Source organism: Dipodomys spectabilis, unplaced genomic scaffold (genome assembly GCF_019054845.1).
Source record: "Dipodomys spectabilis isolate Male_0828 unplaced genomic scaffold, ASM1905484v1 ptg000001l, whole genome shotgun sequence".
In the NCBI taxonomy this organism is placed as follows: Eukaryota; Metazoa; Chordata; class Mammalia; order Rodentia; family Heteromyidae; genus Dipodomys; species Dipodomys spectabilis.
Window position 1 is genome coordinate 29,804,760 of NW_024870678.1, and position 15,716 is coordinate 29,820,475.

The window sequence follows — 15,716 nt, forward strand, 5'->3', positions numbered from 1 at the left end:
AGTGAGAGGACTCACTGGGACTTAGCTTACACCACATAAGACAATGATACGTTCCAGCCAAACGGCCACTGCTTCACTTACATGATTTTGGTCTTGCACAAGTTCCTCTTCTGGACAAATCTAAATGAGAAGGGGAAATTTCAGTAAATGTCATTTTCAATGGAACCAGATTCTCATACCAAAAAAACCAAAATGCCCAGCATATCAGTGCTAGCCTGTTTTCAATTTCCACGTTGTGTTAGCTCTGCAGTACCTCTCAGTGACTCTTACCCTGGCCCCACGGCTGGGTTTATTGGCCATTTGTCTTTGTCTTTTTGTAGATACCCATGTTTTGTGCCAAAGTTAATTTTGCTGATGCCTTCCTATTATCAAATTTGGGGAAGTCCTCATATATTCTTAATGCAAATCTTTTATTGTGGAATTGTAGGGAATAATCCAATTTTCATTTGTTTTATCATTTTTTTTAAAAGATAGTTTTGAGAAAAAGAAAGTTAAAGAAGACTTTTTGAGACGTGTGTAATTTCAGTGAAGTTCAGTTTTCATGTTGTAATCTTTCAAGAGCTCTGCTATATTTTCTCCTAGAAGATTTTTATTGTAAGGTATCTTTTTTTTTTTCTTTTGCTTATGTGGTGCTGAGGAATGGAACCCAGGGCCTCATGCATGCAAGGCAAGCGCTCTACCATTGAGCCATCTTCCCAGCTCCTAGATTTTTAGATAGGACTTTTAGCTCTACAATCCATCTTGAATTAGTTTTTGTGTATTAAATGGGATACAAATCATTATACATTTCATAAATATTCACTTATTCTGGTACATATATTGAACAACACATTTAATCTCATATGGATTAATTTCATTGGTGCTTTTATAAAAGTGACTTTACCACAGTTTTATTGTCTGGACCTCTTATTTTGATTAATTGAACTGTTTTCCTATTCTACATTAATAAGTATGATAGTTTCATAGTAATTTTAAAGATGTTAAATTATCTTTTCAAATAATACAATGATTTGATCATTAAAATGTTTTAAACAAAATCCAATTTGTCAGTATTTCCACCCAAATCTTAATATCTGATAGTCAATTTCTACCCAAAATAGGTTTAATTTTTTTTAATTCACTGAATTCAATAAATTTCGAGATAATTGTCAACTTCATAATTTTAAATCATCTAAACACAACTTACTCTCTGGTGGAGGCATTCTTTAATTTTTGCAGTAAAATGTCCAAAGAGCCTTTTTTGGTTCAATTTATAACAAAGATGTATAAAAAAGCAAGGTTTTTGCTTTGTTTCACTGACATTATAAACAACACTGCTGCTTTTGGCTGCTAGCTTCCATCCTGATCGTTCTCTCTGCTCTGCTCTACCACAGAGGCACGGAAGCACAGAGGCACACCTGCCACCTCACTTCAGAAGCTCCACTTGCTGGCCTTTCAAAGACTGCCCTGCCCCAGGCTCTGGGGCAGGCTCACCGTCTTACACATTTCAGGTCTTTCTTCAAATGTCATAGTAAACAGAATACTCACTCCTATGACCTTGATGTAAAAGAGTACATCATTCCTGGTTTCTACATTTCCTATTTCCTTTCCTTCCCTTTTTCCCAATCTGATATATAACTACATGTTTTATTGACTGTGTTTATTTTCTGTCTTCCTGAACTAGAATGCTAAATTCATGAGTGCTGGGCCTCTCTGTTTTGTTCCCTTCCTACAGGCCTCTTACTCTGAACTAGGACCTTGAACATAGCAGATATCAACATAGATCTGTGCTAAGGGAAGAGAGAATGGATCTGCCAGGCACCAGGGAGGGGATCAGCCCTGTAATTCTAGCTACTCAAGAAGATCTGAGGATTGCGTTTCAACACCAGTCTGGGCAGGAAAGTTCATGAAATGCCTATCTCCAACTAACTAGCAAACAGCTGGAAGTGGAGCTATAGCTCAAGGGGTAGAGGACTAGCCTTGAGCAAAAATGCTCAGGGACAATGCCTAGGCCCTGAGTTCAAGCCCCAGTACCGGCATTAAAAAAAAAAAATTTAAAAAAAATAAGATCTTTACCATCCAGTATACTTTTTCTTCTGGCTCGGTTTTTTTCTTTTTTAAAATGACTCCTTAATGAGGCATTTTTATTTTAAATGAATTGTTTCTAAATTAATGTGTACTTTTACATTATGTTTTCCTTAAAAGCTAAATTTGGTTATATTGCTGAATATGTACACAGATTCAACTATGTAAAGTGTCTGAATTGGTTCATAATGACTAAGACTAAATCTCTAATTGCATTGGTCTCTAAATGACCAATATGAGATTGGAGTCCAGAGAATGAGAAGATACTCCGCCTACCTACCGTCTTAGCTCTTATATGGGGATGGATGAGAAGAATCAAAGATACCTTGCTATCTTTGCATTGTTTTCCCAGGCTTCTGTCCCTGTTCACATTTGCCATTTTAGTTCTGCAATAATGCACTGGTCCTTGCAATACCTTTTCTGCAAAGTCCTAAGACCTTCCTCTACACTGCTCCGGCACCCTGAAAGTGCTGCTATCTGTAGGTGAACGCTACCAGACTCATTTAGTCTACATTTCATAAATGAGGAAACTAGAACTGAGATAGGAGAAATGACTTGTCCAAAACTACTTGCTCAAAGCCGCAGTCCAAGACTCCATTTCCCTGTTTCTGTTCATCTCACTCTGGTATATTAAAATTCACCATGTAGAAGACTATTAAAGGACACATGTAGGAGCTGCCTAGTTAAATAGAGAAGTCAAACACTTACTATTGACTTATGAAATAATTGGGCATATTAGAGATGGCTCTATGCTTTAAAATATCCCCAATGTCTATACTTGGAAATTTGAATTAAAGATTGTTTACTTGTCCTTACCTTTTTATATTTCTACAATGATCACTTGTGTAATTAAATAATATTCTAAACTTCTCTCCTGTATTACAGTGCTGATTAACTTTGAGTGAATATTTGTGAATGTCAAATTTTCTTATATAAATAGTATGTGTAAGATACGAAATATAAATGTCTAGAAAACTGAATGAGCTTCATAAATGTGAAGGATTGCAATGATTAAGTCAAAAGAGGCTAGCTTCTGCTAAATTAACAAGGTAAATAAAGTGAAGGTTCTTTAGGGGAACTAATATACTTTATGATAATCATGAAGTTTTATTTTTTCTTTTTAATTGCCATGTTTTAAAATTAAGCTTCCAATTAACTTTTATCCTCCCCAAGATATTAAAGTTCATTGAAACCTTCATAGATCATCAAACCATATAGTATCTTCCTCATCACTTTAGTGTTTTCAAATTTATTTCAGAAATTTCATGGAGGCCAAGAAATGTTGTCTCATAGGAGAATAACTGTCCCACCTTGGGTTTTGCTTTGGTTTTCTCAGCAGATGTATCTCAGTGAGTAATCACCCTATGCCAATGAGAAATGAAAGTTAAAGCCGTGTGTTTAGATGAGGAAAATACAGTTCAAAAAGACTATAGCTTGCTTCACGTCATGCATCTAGTAGGTTAGGAGCTGGTGGAAGTTCAGCTCTGCATGCTGAGGTACTCCTGTCATTGCTGTCTCTATCAACTATTTCAGATTACTTTTGTGGCACTTCAAGCACCAGTGAGAAAATGAGGAGGTATGTCCTAGTGCTGTTTTTGTTGCTCTCACCTCAATGCCAGACCACTTTGAGGGTCATCTTCCACTATCCCCAACTTCCTTCTGCAGCAAGCTGCCCAGGGCTGCCTCCTGGTCCAGATCTGGGTCCTGTTCTAGAAAACTTGTTCCATCTATACATAAAATGTTTGACATCCTCTTGGATGTCCTTCCTTGGGGCTGACTTCTGACTACCTGGCACCATTCACTCACTACGTTGTAAATTGCAGTTCCGAACCTTCCTAGGCAACCCATGAAAGTTCTTCGGCAACTGGAACCAAATCTTGCTTGTCTTCTTTGAGAAATTTGCAAGGGAAAAGCTAAATCTCTAGATAAACACAAAAAGAAAGGGGAAAAAGGAATCACTAGTATTCATAGGCAATGACGCCGACACATAACATGGTAAACTTCGTATGTTGTAGCTAATGAAACAGGTAGCAAATAAGCTGGAAAATGAATACCATTAGGAAGAAAAATAAATAAATAAACTTGAAGTTGACCCTTGAGACAACTAAGATGACAGACAATAGATAAGAACAAGGAAACAATATTATAAACATATTTCATATATATTTTTAATGACAGCAGATATGGAGTTGTTTTTTTAAAAAAGTAATTACTGGTGCCTGGAGCCTTATAGAGAGTGAAGATTTTATACTTTTTGGTGAATTCTCTTCCACTAATATCCTCCCCTAATTTACCATAAGTCAAAGTATATGATCAATTTTAAGATATTTTTTAAAAATGTACTTTGTCTTAATTTATTGGATTATGATGTCTCTGGGGATAGTGTTTGTAATCCCTAAATTGAATTTCTTAGATCTATGAGTTTATAATTTGTATAAAATTGGGGGAAAAAAGTCATTCATGGAATTTTTTTCTAGGTTTACCACCTGACCCTCTACCCTGGCCCTGACTATTTAGGGTTACTAACTGTCCATTCATTTAGCAATCTGAAGTGATTCCACTATGTTCATTTTCAATGGTGCTTTTTCTCTCCCTTTATCTTTGATTTTGGATTGTTTATTGTTGCTCTGTCCTCAAATTTATTAATATTTTCTTACAATATTTAATCTTCCATCAATTCTATTATTTTTCAAACTAGGCCTTGTGTTTTTCATTTTTAAGTGCTGCTAAAATAAACTTGGCATATTTAGACTTTCCTCTAGCACCCAGAATTTAGTTATGATAAATGTTTTAATGTTCAGTCTGCTAATTCTACCATCTATATTTTTTTCAGAATCACTTGAATTAGCTCATATTTTTTCTCTCTTTCCTTTTTTTTGGAGGGAATATTTTCCTTCTTGTTTTCTTAGATACTTGTAAGTTTTATTGGACAACAGTCATTGCAAATTTTACTGTGTTGAATACTGGATATTTTTGTATGCCTATAGATACTCTTAAGATTTTTTTCAATGATGCTGTTATTGGAAAATGCATTAATCATTTTAGGGTCTGTTAGATGTGACTAATACCTTTTTCCTTTATTTCTGTATTCCTCTATTTTTAAATAATTTCATTTAGAATCTCATTTCAAAGATTGTTAAACATAGTTACAGTTTACCCAAGAATGCAGGGCAGTGGTTTTGTGTCTATGGATCCAAACTCTCAGTTGTAAATATAGAGAATGAGCATTATGGAAAACATTTGAATCTAAACTGTGGTTGGGGAGCTATTTTTCAGTGAGGCATTCATACTTTGATCTCCTCTCTCTCTCTCTCTGCTTAAAGGAATGAGGATAGCAATGGGGTGGAGGAGCCTGCACCATAATGCTAGGGTATAATCTAGCTCCAACCCCACTGTGCTTTGGACTTTGAAAAAAGATCACTTTGCCTTGTCTTCATAAAAGGGACTGATTTTAACACATGGGATGTTTGAAAGGATGAAGTAGGCTAAATCAGGAAAGGAGCTCGGAAGTGTGGAAGGCATAGAATATAACAAGCAGGTGCGGAACAATCGTGAGTTCCAGCCATTAGGGGATTTAGGCACTTCCAAAGGACAATACTTTCTGAGGAAATGAGACACATTAAAGATAACAGTTCAAAACACCAAACAGGAATACCATGCAGAACATTTAGAATTTACTTTCTCCTTTGACGGGTTAAATCCTGAACCACTGGGCCACTGATCTGTGAAGAAGCTGCCAAGCGGGTACCATCCACATAATTTCCTCTGGCCTTGGAACTGAACACCGGAAACTGCCTGGAATTAAAGCTTTAAGACATAGAAGTGCTGCCTCCTGCCAGCACTCTTGCCCTCCTGGGGTTCCACCATTTAGGACTGCCAGAGTTAGAGGTAGAGGAGGTTACCAAAGCTCATTTCTCCATTTTGGCAGATTACTAGCCTCTAGAGACATTCCTGTTTGTTTTGCTTCTGCTAACATGAGGAAGTGAGAGTTCTAGCCACTTCCTCATTAGTGGAGACTATGGCTAAGTCAAATAGGTCTTCCCCAGAAGTAAGTCTAGATTGGGAAGAGGCTAATGCTCAGTAGCTCTAATCAATGACAAGACCTGTTTCTCAGCCTTTGTAAGCGGTTATAAAGTAAGAAAGATCAGAATTCCCTACATGAAGCTCACAACAGTCATCTGGAAGGTGAGTATGGGGAACAGTTAACCTGCTGTGCTGGAAAATATAGGCTGTGATGTGGATGCTCTTTCTCTGCCACCTACCACCTGCTCCATGCTCTCTTGGCACTGTAATTTCCAAGGCCCGTTTCCTCTTTGCACTGTAGTTTCTTTACCTGTGGAACAACCCTTAGTTGTCATTCTCGGTGCTTACCATGTGTCAACAATCGTTGAGACTCTTCTTTTTTCACAAGAAAATGGAAGTTTGATAACTCCTTCATGATTACCTAAGAAACCAGTATTGAAATGTAGTCTGTCTCTAAAGAGCCAAATCCTGGCATGTATTCAGCAGTCAATAAATTATTGCTATTATTAATATTTCAAATGGACATTGAACATGATACGACGTAGAGAAATTTTAGATGGAGGGAAGTTGCACTAGGGCTTGCAATTGTCATCCTAAGGTTTTGTAGCTAGAACTAAGAGAGGAATATATTTGTTTATAACTACAACTTCATCAATGTTTTAACTCCATAAAGGACAGAAATTCCATGTGTACATTCTGCATTCTCAACAGAATACAAACAGAATACAGAGGTTAATGTGCTAGCAGTTAGTGAGCATACTACTTGTCAAAGTCTTTTTATAGTTAACTGAATTCAATTTTGATTTCAATCTTCTTTGGTGTACCCTAATGTAATAGATATACCGGAATCAAGTTCTGAGTGGAATGGTGGCATGCTTGACTTAACTCAGTACTACTGACTTTAATAAAGTCTAAATTCAGTCAGTAAGCAGTCCTGCAATTTTTGACAACATATTTTGTTTCTCTTGGCCCCAGGGTCATTTGCTCATAAAATATGATTGGAATGTGGTTATTTTGACTTGGAAGGCTTTTCTTCTCTCGGCCTTGACATTTTGTAGCCATTAACACTTGCTTCAGTGATAACCCCTTCCCAGGATGAAATTCCTTCACTTACCATTTAAAATTATGCTATTTCTATATCAAGAAACTGTATATACATTTAAGTATTTTGATCACTCTGAGGGGATCTGCTGTCTTTCTATTTAGTCTCCAAAAAGTTCTCTTTGACTGTTCCAGTCTAGGAATAAGCAAAGCAGGGACCTCTAGATTTCTTCATGGTCTTCAGGTGCAGTGTACAGATACTTGTGGGGCACTCCTGCAATCAACTACGTTGACACTATTGACTTGGAATGCATTTGTTTTGCAGATAAAATTCAATGGAGTTGCTTTCTGCTGGTCATCGACATCACCTTGAATAGAAAGCAGACTTGGATAGGCTGACAAAGCATAGGCTGTGCTGAGTAGAGATGGCTGGGATTTTGTGTGTTGGAGAAGTTGGAAGTTTTGTTTTGTAGAAAACTACTCTTCAACTACTCAGGTGAACTGAGAGCATAAACCCAAGAGCAGAGAGGATTACTTTAATTCTAGCTTTACGGGAGAGACCACCTGTAAGGTTCACTCCTGGATGGCGAGCAGATTCCACCCTCCTAGCAGCAAAGTCTCCACCCAGTACCTGCATTACCTAGGCAACTGGAAGAGGTCACATCTGCATCCGCTGAGGTCACATCTGAATTTGATGTGGCCACACCTTTCCCCGCCCATACCCTAGATAAGGCCTAGCCCAGGCCCAGACTCTCTCTGTTCTATTCTAGCTCTCTCTCTGTTCGTTTCTAGCTCTCTGCTCTCTCTGTGTTCTATTCTAGCTCTCTCTCTGTTCTATTCTAGCTCTCTCTGCTACCTAGCTCTCTGTTCTTTTCTTGCTCTCTCTGCTCTTTTCTAGCTCTTTTCTCTCTCTTTCCTCTCTTTCCCAGCCACGTGGAGTGCCAACCTTGCCTGGTCCCAGCAGGTCTACTGAATAAACCTACCCCTTACCTGAATACCACGTGTGTGCTGGTGCTGTTCTTACACTCGGCTACCTCTTTTTAAAAACCTAACACCACCTAGAGGTCCTGAGCACACAGCTCTGCCAGATATCTCTAAAGTGAAGTAATATGGGGCTTGCACAATGATTTTTTTTGTTCTATCTTGTCATAAAGAATATGAGAGTCTTTCCAGCATCAGCATTTCTTAGTTAAGCGTAGGGACTTGTAGCCGGTTGGCCCAAAGGGATGAACTTGCCCAAAGCAAGATGACAAATGGAGCCCCAGACCCAGTAGTAACACAGAACCTTAACAGGCCATGAGGTGACCTGGCTCTTTGCTGTCTGGTACCAGAGCCTGTGTCAAGGGCTCTTCGATTGGATGGCTTGAATGGATTCTTTCCTATGAACTGATTACTTACCACAGAGCAGACACCTGCCATGTGGGGATCCGTCCCCCTGTACCTCCTGGATGCATCTCTGATCCAATTTTTTTTAAGCTAATGCCAAACTGTGTTTATAATGAATCCTTGATATTTACTGGGGAGGGGGGGCATATTATGAGTATCCCAGAAAAGACGTGAGTGGGACTCGCACAGGACCCGGATTCAAATAACTGCACATCCAAGACAGAGCTTTGAATACGGCTATGGTTCCGAAGGCACGCCGGCAGAACTACCCAGGAACGGCAGAGCTACCACCAGCCCCAGCCCGCGGCCAGTCCCGGCCCTGGTGTCCGGTCCTCGGTTTCCCGGTTGGAGTCGGGCACCTGAGGGGGGGGGCGGGGGGAGGGGGGGGGACGCCCGTTGCCATGGAGACGCCCCACGTTCCGTTCCGGAAGCCGGCGCCGCCTCCAGGCAACCACAAACGCGGTGTCCGCGGCCTGCGCGGCGCTCGGAGCTCGGAGCTCGGCCCCGCCAGGCGCCGCGCGAGGCCGTGGCCATGGCTTCCAAACAAGCCAAAAAGAAGGAGGTGCATCGCATCAACTCGGCGCACGGGTCCGATAAGTCCAAAGAGTAAGGCGCCTTCCCCCGCCTCGCCGGGCCCGGGGCCCGCGGCCGCGCACTCGAGCCCGGCGCCGCCGCTCCGCCGCCCCGACGAGGGTCCCGCCGGCCTTCCCGCCCGGCCTCGGGAGCCTCCTCCTCCCGTCCTCGCCGCCCTCCCAGCCCGGCCCCTCCTCCTTCCCCGGAGCCGGCCTCCCCCCCCTCCTCCCCCCCTCCTCCTCCTCCCCCGGAGCCCGGCCTCCCCCCTCCTCCTTCCCTGGAGCCCGGCCTCCCCCCTCCTCCTTCCCCCTCCTCCTTCCCTGGAGCCCGGCCTCCCCCCTCCTTCCCCCCTCCTCCTTCCCTCCTCCTCCTTCCCCGGAGCCCGGCCTCCCCCCTCCTCCTTCCCCCCTCCTCCTTCCTTGGAGCCCAGCCTCCCCCCCCCTCCTTCCCCCCTCCTCCTTCCCTCCTCCTCCTTCCCCGGAGCCCGGCCTCCCCCCTCCTCCTTCCCTGGAGCCCGGCCTCCCCCCTCCTCCTTCCCCCTCCTCCTTCCTTGGAGCCCAGCCTCCCCCCCTCCTTCCCCCCTCCTCCTTCCCTCCTCCTCCTTCCCCGGAGCCCGGCCTCCCCCCTCCTCCTTCCCCCCTCCTCCTTCCTTGGAGCCCAGCCTCCCCCCCCTCCTTCCCCCCTCCTCCTTCCCTCCTCCTCCTCCTCCTCCCCCCCCCCCCCCGGAGCCCGGCCTCCCTCCTCCTCCTCCTTCCCTGGAGCCGGCCGGCCTCCCTCCTCCTCCTCCTTCCCCGGAGCCCGGCCTCCCCCGCCCCTCCTTCCCCGGAGCCCGGCCTCCCTCCTCCTGCTCCCTCCCTCCTCCTTCCCCGAGGCCTCCGGCCTCCTCCTCCTCCCCCTCCCCCTCCTCTTTCCTCCTTCCTCCTTCCTCCCTCCTCCTTTCCCGGGGCCGGCCTCCCCCCCCCCCCTCCTTCCCCGGAGCCCGGCCTCCCTCCCCCTTCCCTAGAGCCCGGCCTCTGGCCTCCTCCCTCCTCCCTCCTCCTTCCCTCCTCTTCCCTCCTCCTTCCCGGGAGCCGGGCCTGGCTCCCTACTCCCCAGAGTCTCCACCGTGTCTTCCCCACCCCCAACTCCACCTGTGAGATCCCAAGCTCTTGGCCTGATCGTCCTGGACTTCCTGGCCCACTGAGGCAGGGCCCTAGACAAAACTTAAGTGACCCCAGGTGTGTGTGTGTGTTGTGTGAGTGTGAGACAGAGACAGAGTCAGACAGACAGACAGTCGGAAAGAGAAAGACAGGCAGAGGGCTGGGAGGGTGGCTCAGTGGTAGAACGCTTGCCTTGCATGCATGAGGCCCTGGGTTCGATTCCTCAGCACCACATAAGCAAAAAGAAAAAAAAGCCGGAAGTGGTGCTGTGGCTCAAGTGGTAGAGTGCTAGCCTTGAGCTGAAGAGCTGAGGGACAGCGCCCAGGCCCAGAGTTCAGGCCCCACGACCGGACCCCCCCCCAAAAAAAAAGACAGCCAGAGACAGATAAGAGACAGAGACACACAGGCACAGAGACACAGACAAAGACAGACAGGAGAGAGAGAAGAGAAGACAAAAGAGAGGGAGGAAGAGAGAAAAAGGAGTGAAGGGGAGAGAGGAGTGGGAGAGAGAAAGAGGAGAGAGGGGAGAGAGGAGAGAGAAAAGGGAAGAGGAAGAGGGGAGAGAGGAGAGAGAAAAGGGAAGAGGAAGAGAGGAGGGAGGAGAGGAGAAATGACAGGGAGAGAGAAGAGAGAGATGGAAGAAAAGGGAGAGGACAGAAAGAGGGAGAAAAAGGAGAGAGGAGGAGTGGGGAGAGAGTGAGATAGGAAAGGGGAGAGGAGAAAGGACAAGGAGAGAGAAGAGAGAAACAAAGGGAGAGGAAAATACAGAGGAGAGAGAGGAAGATAAAGAGAGCTAGAGCACAGAGGGAGGAGGATGGAAGAAGAGAGAGGAGAGAGTGAGAGGGAGAGTGTAAATCATCCTCAAGGGATTGTGAACCATGGTAGCTACCACTAAAGGAGTGGCAGTCTGGGTTCCTTATTCTCCACTTTCTTCCTTTATTCAACAGCTTTCAGTGACTGCTTCCGCAGTGTTTGTGCATAGGCAGGGCACAATTTAATACTCACACAGCCATTCTCTTTCCCTCATTCCTCCCAACAGCTCAAATTTGTATTCATGTTTTCTTTCTCTGTCTCTACACACACACACACACACACACACACACACACACACACACGTGTTTATCTTTTTTATCTTTACGTCTTAACATATGAGAGGAAACGTGACCTTTGTCCATACATTTTACAATTGTATACATTTTCCTGCAGATGATGCATATACATAGATGTATATATGTGTGTATGTGTGTAACAAAAATATGTGTCTACACACACGTACATATAATATTTTCTTGATCCATCTAGACTGCTTTTGTAGCTTAGCTGCAGTCAATATGAAGAAATTCTCAACACCCATAGCAACAAAGGCAGTGCAAATCAAAATGATATTAAGGTTAGTCCAGTCAAAATGGCCATCATCAACAGCACACACCACAAATGCTTTAAAGGGTCTGGGGAAAAAGGAACCCATACTCTTCTGTGGGAATATAAACTAGTGCAACCACTGTGGAAAGCAGTATGGAGATTTCTCAAAAGAACTAAAATTATACCTGTGATCCAGCAATACCACTCACCACTGGAATGTAATTCAGGATACTCTTTCCTATGTTTATGTGATTTTCACACTGTCCTCAACTACATCCAAATCTAGACTTCCTCCCAGCAAGCTCTCAATTGGAAGCAATGTCCATCAGTTCTGTTCAGTGCTAATCAAGCACTTTGTCTTTAACTTTGTTTCCCATAACCTTCTTTAAACTTCTTTACTTTCACCTTTGCAGTATAGTAATTATTTTGCTGTTTGTTCTTACTATTTCGTTGTTTCAGAATAGAAACAATCTTATTAAATCACTTCATTCACTCAAGAACAAATGCATTGGAAGAAAAGAAAAATTTAAACTTTTAAAACCCATTGCCATTTAAATAATTTTTCTAGAAGTAGAGGACTTCAAGGTCAACACACCAAATTGGCTTTAATGAGTCTCAATTTAGAAAACATCTTTTAATTTGCAATTTGTTTTCATGCATATCTGATTATCTGAAAAGTATAACTTAAGATACTCCTGACTCAAATTAAGTCCATTGTGTCATTTTATTCAAAAGTTTATTTATTTATTTATTTATTCAGGAGTGTTTTAGCCCACATTCTGGATTGTATAAGGCAGAAATAAATTGCCTCCCGTTGTCCTCAGGAATACAATCATGTGACTGCACAGCAGACTTTATAGAAACAAAATTCCAAGCCCTCATTTTATTGAACCTTTCCTATTCTATAATTTGTTTCTCTTATAAAATAATCTAATTAAAGCAGATAGAAACATATGTTGGTCTCTGTATAAACCAGCTGCTTTATTTTTCAATTGCTTAAAATTTTCAGTGGCTCTTGGTACTAGCTAAAGTTTTCCTTGAAGTTTTTTTTTAATCTCATAATATTTTTAATTTAAATGCATAATCTTATTAATACAGATTTTTATTTTGAGATAAGATCTCCCAATGTTGTCTAGGCTGCCAGGCCTGGCTAACTTAGTTTTTTTTTTTTTTTTTCCGGTTGTGGGGCTTGAACTCTGGGTGGGGGCACTGTCCCTCAGCTCTTCAGCTCAAGGCTAGCCCTCTACCATTTGAGCCACAGGGCCACTTCTGGGTTTTCTGGTGGTTTATTGGAGATAGGAGTCTCAAGGACTACCCTCCCCCCCCCTCCCCCCGCTTTGAACCATGGCTATTTAAAAAAAAAATACTTTTATCATCTTTGCAAAGTACATGGTTAATAAGCGTTTTTGTTCCAAAAAGTTATTTTGTTGATAAAAATGGTCATTAAACAAATGTTTGCTAACTATGGACTCATTTTTAATACATATAAGGACAACTTTGACCTTGCCTCAGTTCCAAATTTTGCAAGGTATTTTTTTTTTTCCAGGGCTGAGGAGCGAGCCCAGGGCCTTACTTGCGCGCTGGGTGGGCGCCCTTCCGCTGGGCTAAACCCCCAGCCCCTTTTGCAGGGTATTTAACAAACTAGATCTCTATGCAGACAAAGCATATCATACAGAATGTGCTGTGTCATTCAAATATGTAATAGAATATAGATTTAAATGTATTTTGAGTCTGAAGCAGATAATATTGCTGTCATGAAATGATGTGAATTTTTTTTATTATACTTTAAAAAATTCTCATAGTCCTTCTCTTCCCCTCGGGTATCTGTCCCTCTTCCCCTCCTCTTTCCTCTTCTTCCTCCTCCTCTTCTCTTTCTTTCTTAAATAGGTTTAGTGATATGAAGTTAGCATAATAACTTGCATGATTTGAAGTATGCATTTTGCTAAGTTTTCTAAATACTTGTATTATCTTTAAGTAGTTGTACAGAGGGCCCCTTGGCATTCAACAAAACAGTTCCTGAATTCGCTGTGTCTTGATCAGTGTCTCCCCTTTTAACATTCTCACCTGCCCCTGCCAGCCTACTCCTTCCCCCACTTTTCTTAATTTTGTGGGATATGTATTAATTTTTGTGCCATTCAGCAAAGCAGTTTATAAATACAATGCCTCTTGATCATTAGTATTCTCCCAACCCTCCCAACATACTGGTTCCCTCATTTTTCTTAATTTTGTAGGATATGTATTGAACTTTGGTTTGCCATTTAATGAAGCAGTTTCTCCATGCAGTGCATCTTGATCTGTGTCAACCCTGTCAACATTTTCACCTTCCTTCAACACACCTCTTCCCCAAGGGGAGAGGGTTAGACAAATGAAGAGGGGAAGGGGAGAGAATGAAGTCAAGAATTCATTGTATATATCACAGTACACAGGAAAGCAAAACCATATCCTAATAATGGACCGTTCAAACCATTTCCTTCTGTCCTTGGCAATTCCTCCTTCTTGTCATTTTCTAATCCTGTTCCCCAGTATTCTGTTTTCAGTTACTTTTTAGCTTGAGTTTTATATTGATGGATATAAAATTTCTTTCACCCACAATGATTTAATATTCAAAGTCCACTGTACAGATCTTACACAGTATGTGTAGGTAGGTACCTTCTGATGAGCATTGAGGTTGTTCCAAACAAATATTCTGTGCAAGTTCTACATATGTTTTATATGAATAAATATGTACACTTTTCTTGGATTAAAAAATTAGGACTGAGATGATTGGATTTTGTACTTGATATATGCTCAATTATTTATTTATTTTTTTGTCAGGCGTGGGGCTTGAAGTCTGGGCCTAGGCACTGCCCCTCAGCTCTTAAGCTCAAGGCTCTACCACTTGAGCCACAGCACCACTTCTGGTTTTCTGAGTGGTTTATTGGAGATAAGAGTCTCATGGACTTTTGTGCCTGGCCTGGTTTTGAACCGTGATCCTCAGAGCTTAGACTCCTGATTAGCTACGATTTCAGGCGTGAGCCACTGGTGCTTGGCTGCTCAGTTTTTTTTAAGAAACTCCCAGACTCTCTTCCAAAATTCTATATTTTATCTTCCCACCTGTAGTATATGAAAATTCCAGCTGTTCTACCTTCTTGCCAACTTAATACAGTTTTTTTATCTAGTTATTGTAATAGTGTCTCACTTCAATTTATTTTGCATTTTTCTAATGAATAATGAAGTTGAGCATCTATTTATGTGGTTTTAAATTTTTTTATTTGCATTGTGATTAAATTAATTTTCTATTGCTGCTTAACAAATTCAATGACTTAACACATCACTCCCCTATAATCTCACTACTTCATAGCTCAGAATTTCTAGTGGGTTCATCTACATTCTCCTTTAAGGCTTCCAAAGCTTTGCCAAGGTCCAGAATGTTCTGTTTCAGCTGTAGATTAAAAGTTGCAGTTCCTTTCTTGTTATCAGAGGTCCACGGCATCCTCAGACCTCCAAGAAGCAGATTCTAATGTTTCTCTCATGTTCTCCTTCATCTTCAAGTCAGCACCAGAATGGTGAGTTCCCATGCTTCAGATCCTTTCCTCTTTCCTCCCTGCCTCTTCTGTCAGCCCATGGAAAGCTCTTATCTTTTAGGTGTTGATGAGATTCAATCAGACCTACCAAATCTCTGTATTCTAAGCTTAGCAATCTCATATGGCGACAAAAAATAATAGATGAAAAGTCACATTCATGGCTGCCAGGATGAGCGTTGGACATCTTCAGAGGGTCTTATATACATTCTGCACATAACGCAATCCAGGATTTCTTTAAGCATCAGGCCAAATTCCTTGCTAACCACATCTCCAGCTGACATTTTTTAACTAAATAAAATTCTGCATTTCTTTCTATTGTATTTATCTTTGAACTCTTTTGAAAAACTTGTGATTTGAATGAATTGAATCACTTTGTAGTACTTATGTATATTGATAGATGACAAAACTGAATAAATGAGTTTTCATTGTTGCAGGTATGAATTTCTAAAACTTGACATTTATTTCCCAATATTACCAGTTCCTAAATCTTCTTTTATGACTTCTGTGCCTCCAAAATAATAACTTCTTTGTCCTTTTAGAAGATTATAATTGCATTTGTGCTGAC

The 15,716-nt window shown here is 41.9% G+C and overlaps 1 protein-coding gene across 1 annotated transcript in view; it reads left to right on the forward strand.

The window, feature by feature from the left end:
• The first annotated feature begins 9,032 nt into the window (after positions 1–9,032).
• The window catches only part of Adgb (androglobin), a 102,270-nt gene continuing 95,586 nt past the window's right edge, over positions 9,033–15,716 (forward strand). Inside the window, exon 1 of the mRNA XM_042673911.1 lies at positions 9,033–9,120. Coding sequence (XP_042529845.1) covers positions 9,047–9,120 — 74 coding nt within the window. The 5' untranslated portion in view covers positions 9,033–9,046. The remainder of the gene's footprint in view (positions 9,121–15,716) is intronic.